The sequence below is a fragment of the Protopterus annectens genome, chromosome 10.part0 (genome assembly GCF_019279795.1).
Source record: "Protopterus annectens isolate FY-2018-M chromosome 10.part0, PAN1.0, whole genome shotgun sequence".
NCBI lineage: Eukaryota > Metazoa > Chordata > Ceratodontiformes > Protopteridae > Protopterus > Protopterus annectens.
In genome coordinates, this window is record NC_056744.1 from 778,258,684 (window position 1) to 778,278,582 (window position 19,899).

At 46.0% G+C, this 19,899-nt stretch overlaps 1 protein-coding gene across 4 annotated transcripts in view; it reads left to right on the forward strand.

Annotated features, from left to right (window-relative positions):
• SERBP1 (SERPINE1 mRNA binding protein 1) overlaps window positions 1-19,899 on the forward strand; it is a 1,097,797-nt gene that overhangs the window by 298,993 nt on the left and 778,905 nt on the right. For all 4 annotated transcript variants that reach the window (XM_044085594.1, XM_044085595.1, XM_044085596.1 and 1 more), the window contains exon 2: window positions 9,808-9,979. In XM_044085594.1, coding sequence (XP_043941529.1) covers window positions 9,808-9,979 — 172 coding nt within the window. The remainder of the gene's footprint in view (window positions 1-9,807; window positions 9,980-19,899) is intronic.

Below are 19,899 nucleotides of genomic sequence, written 5' to 3' on the forward strand. Positions count from 1 at the left end.
AACCCGTCCTTTATGCCAAAAGTGGTATCCAGGGTAGCTTTGAATCAGGCTATACACTTACCTACCTTTTATCCTAATCCTCAAAACAAAGGGGAGAGATTACTACATTCCTTGGACATCCACAGACAACTGCATTACTATTTGGACAGAACAAAGCCTTTCAGGAAATCAGATCAGCTCTTTGTGTCCTATGCTATAGGAGCTCAAGGAAAGCCATTTTCCAAACAGACCATCTCAAAATGGATAGCCCACTGCATACGCTTTTGCTATTCTTTTCATGGCAAAATTGTACCTACAGGCATCACATCTCACTCCACAAGGGCCACGGCTACCTCTGTAGCTTTTCTCAGAGGAGTTCCTACCAAAGATATTTTGGAAGCAGCCACTTGGAGTTCTGTGCATACCTTCTCCAAGCACTACCACCTTCCATTATACTCCAAATCTAGAGTGGGCTTTCCCACTGCAGTCTTGCAGGGCATTCTGGCTCCCTCCTAGTTCCACCTAGTGCCTACCACCCCTTTCTTAGCTTTGGGATTCTACCCATCTGTTATGACTGCAGCTGTATGCACGATGAACATAGTACAGTTTTGTACCTACCATAAATGTAGATGTTCGAGTGCTAATACAGCTGCAGTCCAGGTTTCCCTCCCTCCTTCCCCTCTTGGGACAGGCCTATTGGCTAACACCTCCTCATGCTACCTGATTGGGGTATTCATTCTTGATGTATTTGCTTGCACTACTATATTTTGATTATATTGAATTGCTTTATCACACAAATTTAAGTATTGCCTTCCTTCTAGGGGCTGCTGACATCTGGGGCAAGAAAAACTGAAGAAAATGGCGTCGGCTGGTTATTTTATACCTCTGGCGCTCTGACGTCAGGGAAGAAGCGATTACAACCGACGCCGGACCTAGACTTTGGAATTGGGCCGACCGAGGACCCGCCTGACAGCAGGAGAACCCATCTGTTATGACTGCAGCTGTATTAGCACTCTATCATCTACATTTATGATGGGTACAAAACTGTACATGTTAAGTTGTCTATCTCGCCTTCATTCTTGCTGGATGGGTTCGGAGCCGACCTCGGCTCCGACTCGGCCACTCTAAAAGCTCGAGAGTTGGTTCCACCGGCTCGAGGCTCCCCTTATATCCCACAATGCTAGGCGAGAGTTACCTCAGATCTCGTTTGCCGCTACAGCTTCGAGGTTGGTTGCTTCTACCGGTTCCTGGTGAGTGTTAGCTTTTTCTTCTAAAAGTTACTCTTTTTCCCCTTTTTAACTTAAATTCTTTCTAAAACTAGTGTAGATCATAGAACTTTATCCCCGACCCTATTTTCCCGTTTCTTTACTAAAAGAACCGTTGGTTCTTCCTTTGGGCCTTTGGCCTTCCCTTCCCTAGGGAGTGTTTGTGTAGTTTACATTAAGTTTTTGTACTTAATTTTTAGTATTTCTACTAAAATTATTATTATTATTTTTTGCTGACAGGGTATAACTTGTGTGTTTGGGTGTGTGTTTGTGTACACCTGTCAGTTAGGAAAATGTCAAAAGAAGCAAAGGTCTCCGGATTCAAGAAGTGTGATGCGTGCTGTCAGAAAATGTCTGACAGACGCTCACACTTCTTGTGTCTATTGTCTGGGGCCTTTTCACCTGCAGGACTCCTGTGCTGTGTGCCATGGCTTCAGCCCCAGGGTCCTGCAGGAAAGAAAAAACAAGTTGATTCTCAGAGGCTTGTTGAAACCAGAGGATTCCCTGTCAGTTTCAACAGGGAAGCCCTCTAAGGCATCGAGGTCTTCGGCTCCGGCTTCTGAGCCGAGACCTCAGGTTGTTCAACCTTTGCCTTTATCGGCTCCGGCTGGAGCCGATAAGTCTCAGTCCACAGTTTCTGTGGCTTCCTCGGCTCGGCCGGAGCCGAGGTTATCGAGTACCCGTGTCGGCTCCGACAAGACCTTCGGAGCCGACAACTAGAAAGAGGTCTAGGTCACCTTCTCTTGGCTCCGTTCATTCGGCTCCAGGATCTCCCCTGCTGTCTGAACGGGCCAAAGGTCTCATTCCTCTAGGTCATCGAGGCTGTCCGATCATGACCTTCAGAGAGTGGTGAGTCGACTACTTAAGTCCGAGGCACTAGCCCAGATGCTTCAGAGCCCGACTCATCAGTCGGTGCCTGCCCCGTCCATCAACTCTTTCCTCCTTGACTCTTTTGAGTTCGAGCCGGGCGTGTTGGAACAGAGACTGTGATTGCCGAGCCGAGACAATTGTCTTCGGCTCCGTCGGCTCCGTTTTCTTCTTTGGAGGAATCTCGGCGCCGGACTTCCCTCGTCGGCTCCGAGGGTGAGTGGCATCGGACCCTTGTCCGACCCCTCTCCTCTCGGTGCTTGGCGCTGGTGAGTTCGGCTCCGTCATCGACCTCGGAGCCATCACTGTCGGTGCCGAGGGGGGTTCTTAGCTCCTCGGAGCGGGGACCTCTGGCTCTGCCTGACAGGGGTGCATTCGAGGTCATGCGGAGTGTGTTAGAGCCTGGCTCTACTCCACAGTCGGCTCCGTCAGCCCCTCCCTCTATGCTGCCTCAGGGTAAGTCGACTCACTCCCTCATCCCGGACCGCAGAGAGCCAGCTCCTCAGGAGCCCCCTGTGGGGATTTCATCCTCTTCCGAGGCCTCTCCTGATTTGGCAGAAGAGCCCCCTCGGAAGAGGAAGTGCAAGAGGAAGCACATTGACTCACCTGAGTCTATCACGTCGGACACAGATCTGGATGATTCTGAGGGTTCCCCCCATTCCCCTTCTGAAGATGTCTCATTTGCAGACATTATGGAGATCCAGAAACAGATGGGAAATTGGCCAGCCCTCAACCCTTCGGAGGACGAATCTGTGTATCTTGAGGCGTTTGGCTCTCGTCCTTCCACCTCCTGGGTGTCCCCCCCCTTTGACCCCCTCATGCAGGTGGTTGCTAAGAAGGCATGGACGGCTCCTGATTCAGTGGACCCCACTCCCAGGAGACCCTCTAAATTCATCACAGCTCCATCAGACAAGCAATTTTTATCAAAAGGAGTTTCTGTGGATGCTATGGTGGTAGCTGCTGCCACAAAGAAGGAACTGGCTGATCCTTCAGTGCCTGTCCATCCACCTAACAAGGAATCTAGGTCCATGGATAGGTGCAGGAAGCGGATGTTCTCCTCAGCGACATTTACCATGCGTTCGCTGAATTACCTGTGCCATTTCACTCGTCTTCAAAGGGACTTGATCAAAGAAGCGAGTGAAATGTTAAGATCCTACAGCTGCGGGTTTCAAGATAAAATGAACACGCAGCTGGCTACCCTTAATTCCATATCTAACTCCTCCATGCCTCCTCTCTTATGCGGCCGATGGAGCGAGCAGAGCCAAGAGGAACAGGTGTAGCCTTACGTAGGCACGCCTGGATGCGGCTATGCAATTTTGGACCCTTTCAAGGCGTCTTTCACGAACTCCCCTTTGATGGATCATCTCTCTTTGGTCCTCAAGTGAAAGAAACCCTGACTAGGTGCGAGACTGATGGCAAGACCCTTTCTGCCGTCGAGTCCGTTTTCGACTCCTTCTAGGCCTTACCCCAAAGGCCAGAAGGGTGGGAAGATGTGGTTCCGTAAACAATCTCAAGGGACTTCGCCTGACGACAGAGTCGTTTTCCTACCAAAGGCAGAGGTGGGAATAACAATGGTAGACGCCGCCCTAGGGGCAGGGGTCCGCAGAACCAGGGCAATCGGGAAGCCTTTCCTGACAAGCCCTTTCAGCAACCCTCAGGTGTTGCCCGTCTGCCCATCCTCCGACGCAGTCGCCGGAAGATTGTCACTGTACCCAGAAGCCTGGCTATCCCTGACTCAAGACAAATGGGTACAGTCCATCATTTCGAAGGCTATTCTATCCCCTTTCTTCGTTTTCCAAATCAGTCAAAAAATCCCTTCCAGATGTTCCACCCGCTCAAAGGGATTTAGCAGCTTTGGAAATTACAAAACTGGTTGCAAAAGAGCAATTCAGTCAGTGCCAGCAGACCAACAAGGATCCGGAATCTACTCAAGGTTCTTTTTAGTTCCAAAGAAAACAGGGGACTGGAGACCGATTTTGGATCTCAGTGTCTTGAACAAATCAGTCAAGAAAACAAGATTTCGGATGGTCACGCTGCAATCCATTCTTCCCCTTTTGGGCAAAGGGAACTGGATGTGCTCTATAGACCTTCGGGATGCGTACTATCACATAAAAATGAACAGACGCTCCAGAAGATTCCTCCGCTTCAGGCTGGGAACCAGTCATTTTCAGTTCAGGGCCCTGCCTTTGGTCTCACCACTGCCCCCCGGGTGTTTACCAAATGCATGGCAGTGGTAGCTTCTCACCTGAGACGACAAGGATTCCAGGTGTTTCCATATTTGGACGACTGGCTTCTCACAGCTCCCACCAAGCATCTCCTTCTGATGGCCAGAGATTATACTTTTCGCGTTTGTCAAAAACTGGGTATTTCAATAAATTGCGAAAAGTCTGTTTTGTCGCCTTGTCGTACTATTACCTACATAGGCGCAAATTTAGATACTATAAACATGTCTGCAAGGCTAACGAACCAAAGGATATCAGACATTCACAAATTGGTGTCACTTCTTCTCAACAACAACAGAGTCAAAGCCAGGTTAGTTCTAAAGGTGTTGGGAATCATGGCAGCGGCCATACCTCTCCTTCCATTGGCCAGATACCACATGCGGATCCTTCAGTGGATGCTTTTTACCCAATGGTCATACCAGGAACTTCCAATGTCTCACACCATTATGATCACATGGCAAGTGCAAAAGCATCTCATGTGGTGGATGTCTTCCCCCCAGCTCCTGTCGGGAAGATCATTTGTTCCACCTCCTCCGGTTGCTACTCTGACAACGGATGCCTCCCTGATCGGGTGGGGGGGGCATTATCAGGGCAGGACAGTCCAGGGCACATGGCAACCAAACGAATGCCACTTGCACATAAATGTTCTGGAGATGAGAGCAGTGCTTTTAGCGTTGCAAGCCCTTCAAGACTCTCTTCCCTTGGGAACGATTGCAATCCAGACAGACAATATGTCTGTAGTGTGGTACATCAACAAACAAGGCGGAACCAGGTCATACCCCCTGTGTCGAGAAGCACTCAGACTGTGGCAATGGGCGATTTCTTCTCAGCGTTTTCTGATAGCAACGCACATCCCCGGGAAGTCCAATCACATTGCAGACAAGTTGAGCAGAGCTATACTCATGCCTCACGAGTGGTCCCTGAAAGACTCTGTAGTGAGAGAAATCTTTCTCAAGTGGGGTCAGCCTTGCTGCGATCTTTTTGCTACTCCCCAAAACAGCAAGTGCAGAGAATATTTCACTCTATTCCCTTTACCAGGCCAACCCAGAAGGGACGCTCTAGTCCAAGTTTGGCCCCGGGGACTTCTGTATGCATTTCCTCCTTTCCCACTGATCTCTCAAGTAATACAGAAAGCTATCGCTCAGAAGGCTTCATTGATCCTCATTGCTCCTTACTGGCCTCGACAAGTTTGGTTCCCCTTTCTACATCGATTTCTTTTGGAGCGACCGTGGAATCTGGACCTAGTTCCAGATCTTTTGATCCACCAGTCGGGTCAGTTTCATCGCTCCCTCCCCTCTCTGAACCTCACTGCTTGGTTCCTCCAGTTCCAACCGTAGCCAGGCTTCCTCAATTATCTCACTCTGTTAGAGATATATTGATAGCTTCCCATAAATCTTCCACTCGAAAGATTTATTTGAGTAAGTGGAAACGCTTCTCATATTGGGCACAGGGAAAGGACATAGATCCTTTCACTGCTTCCATCCAACTAGTCCTTGATTTTCTAGCTGAACTCTTCCATGCAGGTTCATCTCCATCTACTCTTAAGGTTCAATTGGCAGCTATTTCTAATTTCCATGTGGGCATTTCTGAATCTGCCCTTATGTCCCACAAACTTTGCAAAGCCTTTTTGAAAGGAGTTTTTCTTCTCAGACCTCCTATAAGAAATCCTCCTTCTCCTTGGGACCTAAATTTAGTTCTTGCTTCTTTGATTCTTTCCCCTTCGAACCTGCAGCTTCATGTTCCTTGAAATTATTATCATGGAAAACTCTCTTTCTGGTGGCTATCACATCAGCTAGAAGAATTTCAGAACTTCAAGCACTCAGTTGTCGTTCTCCTTATCTTGTGTTCCATAAGGACAGAGTCTCCTTACGAACTAACCCGTCCTTTTGCCTAAGGTGGTTTCAACATCAAATATAAATCAAACCATTGACCTTCCTGTCTTTTTCCCAGAGTATTCAAATAGGTCTGAACAAAAATTACACTGCCTGGATGTTCATCGTCAATTAAGGTACTACTTGGATAGGATGAAACAATTCAGAAAATCTGATCAACTGTTTGTCTCCTATGGAAAGCAGAAAGGGACTTTCAGTTTCAAAGGTATCATTATCCAGATGGCTTACATCTTTGATTTCCCTGGTATATGAAATTAGACAACAGAAATTGCCTAATAAACCTAAAGCCCATTCCACCAGAGCTTTGGCTACTTCTTTAGCCTTCCAAGACAGACTGCCTATTGACACCATTTGCGCAGCGGCTACTTGGGCTACTCCTCACACTTTTATTTCTCATTATAAGTTGGATTTAGCTTCTAGGCATAGAGCTAATTTTGGTTCCACTGTTCTCAGGAGTCTGTTCCGTTAGGCCACCCGGGACAAGGTGCTAGGGACGCGGTCCCATCCAGCAAGAATGAAGGCGAGATAGACAACTTAACATATAGAAGTTATGTTCTTACCATAACGTTCCATGTTAGTTGTCTTCTCGCCTTCTTCTTAAGGCCCCACCCTCCTTCCCCCTGGCCTGGACAGACCTAGAGGAGTTGTGATCGTGACCTCTCTTTCTACCACCTCTTTCTTAGTCATATGCTATTATGCATATTTCTTAGTTCAGGATGTAGGTCACCCTTTTTCTTCCTGTTAGAGGTGGATTCTGTTTTTACAGTTATACTGTTACTGTTATAAGCTGGGGTTAGCTTACAAACGAGATCTGAGGTAACTCTCGCCTAGCATTGTGGGATATAAGGGGAGCCTCGAGCCGGTGGAACCAACTCTCGAGCTTTTAGAGTGGCCGAGTCGGAGCCGAGGTCGGCTCCGAACCCATCCAGCAAGAAGAAGGCGAGAAGAAGACAACTAACATGGAACGTTATGGTAAGAACATAACTTCTATTTTGCAGTCCAGGTTACCCGCCCGCCATCCCTCTTTCATTCTGGAGTTTCTTTCCTTCTCTATCTTCAACCTATGTGGTCTATTTGCTTGTAGATGAAGGTAAAGTTTATATTGATGCATGTATATATAGTTTTTATATATATATATATATATATATATATATATATATATATATATATATATATATATATATATATATATATATATATATATATATATATATATATATATTTGCTACCTTTTTGGGGGCACCTGGCATCTGGGGCAAGAAAAACTAAAGAAAATGAAGGCTGCTTGTTTTATACCCCTGACATCATGGAAGAGGAGATGGCAACTGACGCAGGACCCAAGACTTTGGAATTAAGGTTGACTGAGGGCAATCTGCCAGCAGATTACCCAAATGTAATGACTGCAACAGTGAATACACTCTAACATCTACGTTTATGGTAAGTGTACACAGCTGTACTTTGGGGGATTAGTGAGTGCTTGCTTCTAGTTTAACGAAAATGTTTATTTGAGTTGGAAGACTGATTATTCCAAGGCTGTCTGCATCTGTTGCCATCAAGTAGCCACGTTATAAATTTAGAAAGCCCTGTTCTGCATGGCTTTGGAAAATGTGTAAGGAAGAATCATCACATCTGGTATTATGCCAAAGTGATGACTGAGTCGGAATGGAAATCAACTGCCTGATGTTATGGAGAGTACCTTTACAAGCCTTACTTTGTTTATGGTACCATAATGATGCATCTTAGAAATTAAACTTGTTCTAGGCAGCCTCCCCATATAACATAATTGTCTTTCACTGGTTTCTTGTTATTTATGTAGTGTCTAGTAAGAGTCCAGCTGAAGAGCAGTGCTTATAATACTGGGAAATTGAAGTTGCCAGGCTATCGTACTGTCTGGGAGGCAGTCTTATTTGTCTTTGCAGCCATCTTTTTAGATTATACAACTGGTCCATGGTGTAGACCAGGGCATTAATGTGAGTGCTGCTTAGCTGTTTTGAGCGTGATGTGAAGTTGAGTGTCAGGAGTGTGCTTATTTTCTCCTGGTGCACAAGTCCATATTACATGTGAAGAATGTAGAATGTCTTTGGTATTTGCCTGTGTAAGGCAGGTTACCTTGTAATGCAGTTTTGTTGTACGGGAAGCCTGTACCTGGTAGTATAGAAGTGTATATTGTGACTAGATATAACAGTATCACAGTAGATGCAGAGTAGCTGGCACACTGTGTGTGAATCTTCAAGCATGTGTCTGGCAGTATTTGGTTACAGAATGTACAGTAAAAGTTTTGAGAAAAATGGCTGCAATGTTCTTGGCCCCCATTCTGGTATGCTGTTGCATTCTTGTATAGAAAAAAGGGTGGTCTTTAATTTGCTTTGATTTGGAAGTGTTCTTTTATATGTAAGAATAGTTTACTGCTTGATTAGTTAACACAAAGTTAGTGAAGGATTTGGTCCACCGATTTGAGCTGTACTTATTTTGGAAGGTACACTCTCTATACATACTGAGGCATTTTAGCTCCTGCCAGCCAGAACCCAGAGTTTAAACCCTTCTCCTACATGGTATTTATGAAAACTGCATAACTGGCCATGAATTTTATGTTTAGTTTCTAGTTTAAGGTAGCCTCTTTCTTGGCTCTGGGATTGTAGGTGGTTACATGTGTTCAGCATTGAATCTGGGCTTATGCTGCTGTGGGGAAAACTTGGTAACTTCCTTGAGCTTCTGTTTGACTTCCTGCTTCATATAAGGGCAGGGTAGAAAGATCCCAGTGCATCACAAGGTGAGGGCCTTCACAGTGGGGAGGGAGAGCATATGGTGCCAAACGTAAAGAGCATATGGTGCCAAACGTAAAGTGGACAAGAGAAGCCCAGCCCTGTAGTTGGTAAGGCAGGTCATTTCAGCATAGGTTAGACATAACTTTCTGCAGTATATTGAGTAGTTTTTAATGTGGCCACTTTTTATAATTTTGGTGGAGTATTAACTGCACAAGACCAATAAATGCAATAGTCTTTTACAGATAAGTTTTCCCCATTTAATGTAAATTGCTCAATTTGTAATGTCTTGCTTCGTATATTGCCATTCTAAGAGAGCCTTTGCGCCAGCTGTAAAGATCAACATGTGGTACTGATTACTGGAACAGAGAAAATGGGAAATTTTTCAAAAGAAGCAATTCACTGCTTTCATTTTTTAAGCCTTTTACTTCTGATTTACTGTATTTAAACCCTGTTACGCTCTTGTAGCCAGTGCTTTTCTGTTTTTACCAAAGTTCTTCAGTCATCTGGCAGTATTTTTTTTTTGTCTGTGGTGCTAAATCTCTCTGTTATGAAACAGAGTTAAGACATTTGGAGAAAAAGAGCGGGCAGAGTTTTCATTAATTTGACGACTGGAGTGCTAATTAAATATGAGATAAAATTTTGTTTTACTGGGGTTCATGTCATGGGAAGCAGAAGATCATTGGCTATATTCTGTTAAACAGAGCTATACTTACTCCCATAAAATAGTTACAGATAATTCTGTGCATGAGTTTTTATTTGAAACTTCTGTTTAAAGCTGTGTTCATTACTAACTCTTTGGGTTTCTTTACTGTTGTAGGTATAAGGAGGGTTGGGCGCAGGCCTGACCAGCCACAGCCGCTTCAGGGTGAAATAAAGCCTGGTGAGAGGAGGCCAGATAGGCGGCCACCCCGTGAACGTCGTTTCGACAAACCAACAGAAGAGAAACCTGAAGGAGGAGGAGGAGGCGGTGGAGACTTTTTTGTGGAAAAGTATGTAGTAAGGGTTTTGAATTAGAGTACAAAGATCTTTTCAGCATAGTTCCTGCCTTTAAAATGGATATGCTGTTCAGTTCATAAACCCACTGTGTTAACAGGAGTTTTTTTTTTTTTAAATTAATTTATCCTTAAAAATATTGTTGCTAGTTGTTTATGGTCTGTTAAGTGAAATTGTAATTTTGTTTATGGGTCCTTAATGGCTATAACATATCATGGTGCATTTTCTGCCTGTTCGTTAACAGATGGGTTTTCTGGATCTGACCTTGGATCCAACTTTGGACACTAGACAGTAGGATCCATAGCTCAGGCTTCTCCTTTTACCCGTAATCCCCTCCTATCCGCAACATTAACTCCGATCTCGTTTACCATTCATCAAGAATAGACGTGTTTGTTTGCTTTGCTCTGGCTCACCTCAGCTAAGTGGTACAACTTTCTAATTGTTTACATACATGTCCATGTATGCATGCATGCATGCATATGTGTAATATATATATATATATATCTGTGTGTGATTTTATATATCTATATATATATATATATATATATATATATATCTATATATCTATATCTATATATATCTATATATATATATATATATATATATATATATTGTATACATGTCTTCCTGTTGGGCAGCTACTCATCTTTCCTTGTATAGCTTACTTACCAAAAAAATACTACTCGTGCGTTTGGCATCAACGTTTAGTAGTTCAGGTTTGGTACTTTTTAGGGTAGTGTGTTAAGATTATTTTGTTGCTGTTACTATTGCTATGATTTTCTCCTTGTTGCTGCTAGTTTGACACTGTCTAGAGCATAGTAGTGTGCCTATTTACTATATGTGAAAAGCTTCAATTCCTCCCTTAGATCTGATAGTTGTAGGTTCTCAAACTCCTCCCTTATTCTTGGTGCTTCTGCGTTATGTAGAAAAGTTGGATCTGAAGTAGGGAGTTCATTTGTCAGCAACCTGTGGGTCTTGGATCCGATATCGGATCCGAGCCGGCAACTTGTTTCAAGCTAATGGATCTGAGCTCCTAGCTCCTCCCCTCACCCATAATCCCCTGCTTTACCCTCCATGACCTCAGATCTAGTTTGCCGCACTTGTGGATAGCTGGATTCTTGTGAGCTCGACTAGTAATTGGCAGTTAAGTTCAATTTTTCTGTCAACTTTCTTCTTTTTTCACCAAAATATTAAGTGTGTAAGTGTTAGGTTCCCTATAGACTTAAAATATTTTTCTTTTAAGTAGTTTTTTCCCTCCCTTCGCTGGTCGTGTGTGTGTGTGTGTGTGTGTGTGTGTGTGTGTGTGTGTGTGTGTGTGTGTGTGTGTGTGTGTGTGTGTGTGTGTTTGTGTTTGTGTTGTGTTTTGGGGCCTGTGTGTGTAACATTACTTTTCTTTTAAGTATGGCTGAGGCCCCAAAAGCCATTTTTTCTAAATGTACAGTGTGTGGCCATAAGCTCTCTCCGGCTGATGGCCACACTCTGTGCGTTCGGTGCCTTGGGGTTGAACACCTCACCTCAGGCTGTATCATTTGTGCAGCGTTCAACCCCAGGGCACTGAAAGAGCGGAGGTCGAAGCTGATTTTGGCGGGACTTTTACCCTCGGACTCAGCTCCGGTCTCCGCTGCTCCCGTGGCTCCACCACAGGCTATGGTTGCTGCCATTCCTGCCCCCCTTCCTCCGGCCGGGACTCAAACTCCCGATAAAGCGCCGGAGGACAAGGAGGCTAGGAGGGAGAAGCACCACAAGCGGCGGGCCGAGACCTCCGCTTCGGCCCCGCCAGCTAAGCGGGCTTCTCCCTCCACTGCTTCTAGGTCTCCTTCTCCTCGGCTCCGATTCCCTTGTTTCTCCCCAGGGCCCGAGGAGGAGGAGGCCCGATCTCCATCGAGGTCATCGAGGTGGCATTCCAGGCCTGCCTCTCTGACCTCTTCGAGATCGACTTTCAGTATGTCTGCAGACTTGGACCAGTTGATGTGAAGGTTCATCCAGGCCCAGCTGCAGATGGGAGTGCTCTTGCCCCTTCTCAACGCCTTTTTTCCATCCTATTGCTCCTTCTCCGACCCGCTATCCGGGTTCAGAGCGTTCGGAGCCGAGCAGCATTGGAGCCGGGGGTGGGTCGGCTCCGACAGTACTTGGTACTTCAGATCCGACCCTGCCCTCGAGCCTGTCGGATCCGACCTCTCGGAGCCGTGGCCCGAGCTTCGGATCCGAGGGATTCAGTGTGCCTTCAGCTCCATCCAGGTCGGAGTGCACTGGTCCTTCGGATCCGATGGCCTCGGCGCCGGTTCCGATCCTTTCATCGAATCCGAGTGGGAGCCGACTCTCGGAGCCCAAAGAGAGTGGTTCCCCCTCGGCTTTCGATGTTGTGGAGAGGGCTCTGTTGAGAGCATCCGGACCCCCGGTCCTGGTCTCTGCTCCTCCCTGCACTCACTCTCTGCTGGGGCAGGCTTCCATCACCCAGCCAAAGGGACAGCCTGCTTCAATGTCCCAGATGCTTCCTTTGGAACAGGATGTTGCTAGCAAGGCCTCCTCGGACAGCCCCTCCGAGGAAGTGCCCCGCAAGCATAAGTGCAAGGGGAGGCACGTGGACTCCCCTGAGTCCTTAACTGAGGACACGGACTTGGAGGAAGGGGAAGGCTCCCCAAGATCACCCCCTGAGGATGTCTCCTTTGGACAAGCAGTTGTACTCCACCTGAATGGCCACTCTGAGATCAATTTCAAATACCTCTATGTGGCTATTGTCCCACGCCACCGAGGGAGCCGGTAGGGATAGCGGAGCAGGCCTAGTCATGAGACGTCAGGCCTGGCTCCGTCATTGTGACTTTGTGGAGCCTTTTAAAGCGTCTGTTGCGAACGCCCCTTTCGATGGTTCTGCTCTGTTTGACAAACCGGTTCGCGAGACACTTGTCCAGAGCGAGAAGGACGGGAAGACGTTGTCTGCCGTCGGAGTCCGCTTCTCTGCTCCCCAGCGGTCCTTTTCGAAGAACCAAAAGGGTCAGAAGATGTGGTTCCGGAAATCGCAACATTCCCAACCCGCTCCGGACAACCAGTCCTTCCGTGGCAGAGGAGGACAGGGAGGACGCCGCCCCAGGGGCAGAGGGGCTCCTAGAAACTTTGGGTCCAGAGAACCTTTCTCTGAACAGCCCACGCAGCAGCCCTGAAGGGTTGCCCGGCTGCTCCACTCTGGAGGCAGTCGGGGGGTGCTTCTCGGAGCACCTGGCGGCATGGGAGTCCATCACGACAGACCGCTGGGTGCTTCGCATTATATCCAGAGGGTACAAAATACCATTACCCCATGTCCCCAAATTCAAGAACCTCCCCGATGTACCACCCGAGGCAGAGGGAGGCCGCAGCCGCAGAAATTCAGCAGCTGCTAAGAAAAAAGAGCCATCCAGCCCGTCCCCCAAGACAAGCTCGGATTAGGGTTCTACTCCAGGTTCTTTTTGGTGCCGAAAAAGACGGGGGGACTTGAGACCGATTCTAGACCTTTCCTGCTTGAACCTGTCAGTAACCAAGGAAAAATTCCGAATGGTCACTCTTCAATCTATTCTCCCCCTTCTAAGGGAGAACGATTGGATGTGCTCTGTAGACCTCAAGGATGCATACTACCACATTCTAATGGACAGACGATCCAGGAGGTTCCTCCGCTTCCGGCTGGGAGCCAGTCACTACCAGTTCAGGGTCCTTCCCTTTGGCCTTACCACAGCCCCCAGGGTGTTCACCAAGGTATTAGCAGTGATTGCGGCCCACCTGAGACTCCAGGGAATACAGGTCTTTCCGTACCTGGACGACTGGCTCTTGACCGCCCCAACAAGGCATCTACTTTGCTCAGCCAGAGATTTCTTTCTCCGCCTAGCCCCGGAGTTAGGCATCACCGTCAATGCCGACAAATCCCTTCTGGCCCCGACACAAGTCATAGAATTCATAGGAGCCAGAATAGACACCAGAGAACTACAAGCCTTTCTAACATCCGAGAGAATTCGGAATTTGCAACTCCATGTGCGGGCTATCCTCCAATCAGAGACCCCACCAGCGGAATTGGTCCTGTGGGCACTGGGCTCCATGGCGGCAGCGATTACGCTCCTTCCATCCGCCCGTCTGAACATGCGGGTACTGCAGTGGACCCTTCTAGTGCAATGGTCCTTTCTGTCCCTTCCTCTTCACCACCCCATTGCTATCAGCAAGGCTTGCAGGAGAGCTCTATTATGGTGGCTCCATGCTTTGGACCTCCATACGGGCCGTCCCTTCTGCACCTCCACCCCTCTCGCCACGGTGACCACGGACGCCTCCCGCCTCTGGTGGGGGGGGGGGCATTATTCAGGCAGGACGGTCCAAGGCATGTGGAACGACAGAGACCTCCCTGCATATCAACGTTCTGGAGATGAGAGCGGTGCTGTACGCGTTGCTAGCACTTCATAATCTCCTCCCCATAGGAACGATTGCAATTCAGTCGGACAACATGTCGGTTGTCTGGTACATCAACAAACAGGGGGGAACCAGATCTTACCCTCTATGCCGCGAAGCCATTACAGTGTGGGAATGGGCGATCTCCACCAACCGCTTTTTGATTGCAGCGCACATTCCGGGGTGGACCAACATCCTAACGGACAAACTCAGTCGCACCCTTCTTACCCCGTACGAGTGGTCTATCAATCCACTAGTAGCGAAGCAGATATTCGCAATATGGGGGCAACCCTGCTGCGATCTTTTTGCGTCTCCCTCAAACACCAAATGCGGCAATTTCTTCGCTCTGATTCCCTCCAAGAGACGCTCTGGTGCATGCTTGGCCACCCAGTCTACTTTATGCCTATCCTCCTCTACCACTGATGCTGCAACTCTTACAGAAAGCCTCGCGGTTGGGGAGCAGGATGATCCTCATTGTCCCATTCTGGCCTCGGCAAATTTGGTTCCCTTACCTGTGGTCTCACCTAGTGAATCCTCCTTGGATTCTGGATCCCAGTCCGGATCTAATCTCCCATCCGTCAGACTTACCGACCCCAAATCTGGACAATCTGAAACTGACAGCTTGGTTGCTCCAGTTCCACTCCTAGTTAGGACTCCTGGTATCTCTTCACCAGTCAAAGCCATCCTTGTGGCAGCGCATAAGCCCTCCACCAGGAAAGTGTACTGCAGTAAATGGAAACGTTTCTCCATCTGGGCGGAGCATCATGATCTAGATCCCTTTACGGCTCCTCTTCCATCCATATTAGACTTCTTAACTGAACTTTTTCAGGAAGGTGCTAGCTGCTCAACTGTCAAAGTGCAATTGGCTGCCATCTCACATTACCATGTGGGACATGATACAGGGCCTTTGATGTCGGCCAAGTTGTGTAAAACCTTTTTCAAGGGCACCTTCTTACTTAGACCCCCTATTAAAGAAGCCGTACCACCGTGGGATCTTTTACTAGTTCTTCAAGCCTTGACTGCTCCACCTTTTGAACCCGCTGCTTCAGTAGATCTCAAATTCTTGTCCTGGAAAACAGCATTCCTTGTAGCCATCACTTTTGCAAAAAGAGTTTCGGAGCTTCAAGGTCTCTCTGTGAAGCCTCCTTATTTGATCTTTCACCCGGACAGTGTGTACCTCAGGATCAATCCCTCTTTTCTTCCCAAAATAGCATCAGAAACCAATATAAATCAATCCATAAATTTACCGTTTTTCTTCCCTAACTATCAGAATAAAGGAGAGTACAAGCTGCACTCATTAGATGTTCATAGGCAGCTACGTTTGTGTACTCATAGAACAGCTGGTCATAGATAATCCGACCAGCTGTTCATTTCCTTTGCCAAATTTAATTTGGGGAAAGCAATATCAAAAGTATCTCTATCACTCTGGATTTCTCAATGTATCCTATTGGCGTACCAAGCCTCTGGGAGACCCGCACCTGAAGGAGTTCGCGCACATTCCACTCGTTCCATCTCTACTTCTGCGGCCTTCAAGTCTAGAGTCCCATTGGATGATATTTGTTCAGCAGCCACTTGGGCCTCATCTCATACCTTTATTAACCACTACAAACTGGACGTGATTTCTAGAGGGAGAGCATCCTTTGGCTCTGCGGTGCTTCGCAATATCCTTCCATGATGGGCCACCCAAGGTTCAGGTAGCTGGGGACTCTGTCCCACAGGTTGCTGACCAATGAACTCCCTACTTCATATTAAGAAGTTATGTACTCACCATAACATTCCATCTGAGTAGGTAGCTTCATTTGTCTGTAACCACCCCCCCCCCTCCTTCCCCCTGGCCTTCTTCGGATCTTTCTTAGTTGGATACCCGTTTTGGGTATATATTGAGGGGCAAACTCAATCTGAGGTCATGGAGGGTTAGCAGGGGATTATGGGTGAGGGGAGGAGCTAGGAGCTTGGATCCATTAGCTTGAAACAAGTTGCCGGCTCGGATCCGATATCGGATCCAAGACCCACAGGTTGCAGACAAATGAAGCTACCTACTCAGATGGAACGTTTTGGTGAGTACATAACTTCTTATTTCTGATCAGAGTCTGCTCAAATTCTAGGACCAACCTGGTTTAGATGCTTTGCCTCCTAATGGTGTGTTGTTGGGTTCCCCTGTGTTTCTGCATTCAGGGCAGTCAAGAGCTCTGTCACCTCCCCCCCTTTTTTTAAGAAATTTTTATTAATTTAACATGTTTACCATATATGCACAGAAAAGAAGAACGTCAACATTGCATACTGTTACGCAGTTAGGGATACACTGAATCATCAAGGTAAGCTTATAACAAATTGAGTCTTGCTATTTCAGCAACATTTTGAGGGTATCCCAACCACTAAAAGTCTTTAGTACGATTTATAGATCTTGGCATGATCATTTCTCTTTCAGTTTGCATAGTTATTGTTGTCTTTCGGCTTTTCCCAGTTAGAGGAAGCCACAGCGAAACTCTGGTCCGCTAATGATTGGCAGTATATTTTCACGAACGCCGAGGTGCCAGCTCGACGCCCATTTACGCATGTCTTTCGAACGCCCACCCAACCGCGGGGAGGACATGCAGACTCCACACAGAGGGCACTCCAGTCGAGAATCGAACGGGAGAACCTCTTGCTGTGAGGCAACAACGCTACCGCTGCACCACTGCGGATGTTTACACACACACACACACACATATATATATATATATATATATATATATATATATATATATATATATATATATATATACACACACACACATTTTAACACCAAAATGTAAGCACCTTCTTAAAAAGTATTGCTTTACAGTAAAATCACAGTTTCGCACACCGTGACTTAACCCTAAAGACACTTTCAGTGCTTCTGCCATAGTGCTTATCACTTACCAATTTACTCACTAGTAAACATTACATGATCCCAGCACCATCAAGCATATTACAAAAACAGAAAACTAGTCAAAATGAATACTACATTTTTTTTCAAAAAGTTATTAGAGCTATAATGTTAAGTTTAGATTCATACCTCAAATCACCTTCAGCAGAGATTTTTGCTTAACATATAAAAATTATCATTTGATATCATCTTGTTGCAACAAACCCCATATGTAAACAAAGCCAAACATTTCTGATTCTTTGAATTGTAGGAACTGAATTCAATTTCCATTTTTTTTATAACTTTTGTAGTAACTGCTAGGATAATCCACAATAGTTTCTGGTGTTTGGTTTTCACAGGTAAAGGAAATGCAACATTCATTAGTGTTCTTGATCTAGTTAAAGGACAGTTAGACCATAATCCCTTCAAAAAACATACTTCTCTTCCCAATATACATTTAATTTTTCACATCCATAAACGTATGTCCATTCGGCTTTTACATCTTTACTACACCTCCAACAGAATGAAGTCCATTTTACTAAACTTTTTTTATAGATATATAGGAAGTATAAAAAACTTTATGTATATATTTCCATATAAAAGCTTTCCAGTATAAACTTGAAGTTTGATTAACTGATTTTAGTAACAGAAGTTTTATTCTTGCCGTCTGTTGTCAGTCATTCCACTGCTATCTAAAAAAGTCCAGAAGTTTGCATCACCATTATTGTTATTATTTATAATTAACTTGTATAACTTGAACAAGCTTCCATTGTAGGTCAGTTTAATCCCGATAACATTCATATATTCATATTATGGAGGAGTAGTGTTCTGCTCCGCTTCACTCATATCTACAAATTAATTTGATTTCTTACTGATGGATAATATTAACTAGTTAACAAATTCATCTAACTTGCAGTCTTTCATTAAATATTCTGGCAACTTACCTTTTACCGTTTTGAAGTAAGCAGACCATAATACTAATCTGTTCCTTTTTAGTAAATTCATTTTAATGTTGTTCTGAGTTTTTTTTAATCTAGAGGTGTACACAGTGAGAAAGCACAAACATTTCCATTTTTGATATTAGTGAAGGTTTAAAAATATTTTCTTAAATGTTTTAAGAATTGATCTGATGCTGTCTGTGACATTATTGATCACAGATAGGTCCATGATCCTAGCTGGCACTAATAAGAGCTTCTCAGCTCAAGCTCCTCCCTTCCCAAGATCCCTAGTTACCCACAACCCTCGGATCTCATTTGCCGCAGTTAGTGAAAAGACCTATTTCCTGCAGCAAGTTAGATCTTCACTCAGTTAAGTAGACGTTCTTCGTGTTTCACTGTTGCAGTCATCACATTTGGGTTATCTGCTTGCAGTAGCCCTCAGTCGGCCTGATTATCAAAGTCTTGTGTCCTGCGTCGGTTCCTGTCTCATCTTCCATGACGTTAGGTAGTCAGGGGTATAAAGCATGCAGCCAACGCCATTACATCAGTCTTTCTTGCCATCCAATGCCCAAAGCAGAAGCAGTTCGCAAGTGCCGGTCGGCCGACTCCTGAAATTTTCGTTTTCAAGTTTCAGATCCGACGTCTTCAGCTAAGCTAAGTACCTTATTTCTTGTGGTAAGCAAATACCTCATAAAAATTTTCATTCGTACTCCATTCCTTGCTTAGGCCCAGACCATGACGTACCTCACTGCCGGTTTTGTGCCTTATTCAAACCTCATAATATTAGTCGCCGGTTCATTTATGCATCTAAATATTTTGGTACTCTGTTAAATTATCTAGAAATGGCTTCGGTAAGCCACCCGACTACCGACATTCTGAAAAAACGCAAAGATAAAGACAAAGACAGACCGCATAGGTCCAAACCTGCCGACGAAGCTTCTCCTAAGCTAGTCGCCAGTTCGCCGGTACTCGGTGAGGCATTTTCGCAGCCCCTGATACCAGCTAATTCAGATTTGCAGGCCTCTACTGAGACCCATTCGGAGTCTGGTATGCCGCGAGATGCTTCTTCGACTGTGGAACCTGCGGATGTCTCTACCTTGGATGTGTCCAGAGCCGCTGTGCATGGCACCGGCTTCTGAGGGTGTATTCAGGTCTGCTGACTTACTTATTAAACCAACGCCGCCTTCTTCTTCAAGGCCTAAAACGTGATCCATGCCCAGAAAACCGATGTTCAGACTGCATGGTCAGGCCCCTATGCCTAAAAAACAAATAAGAATGTCTGAAGGCTACTACTCTAATCAGGGGAAGCCACCCTTCCCCCTCTGAGACCTAGGACTGATTTTCCTTCTGATCAGGATTCTGACGTTTGTTTTCTCTGATGACCAGGATTTGCCCTTATCTACCTATGAGGATTCTGATGCAGAGGACTCCATTTCCTCTGCTTCAACTCCAGAGGATTTCTCTTTTGGTGAAACCTTGCATACTCTTAGGGAGCATTTCCGCTGGGAAAGCCAGGATTACTCTGACTCCAAAAAGAGGCTTAGGGAATTCTTACTCCTACCTCAACACAGGCCTTCAGCTATCCCTCCCGTACTGGACTTTGTAGATGCTGCCTTCTCGGAATCTAGCCTGGCCGCTGACTCTTAACCTCCTGCTCCCAGAAAACCTGATTGGTATTGCAGGGTACCTG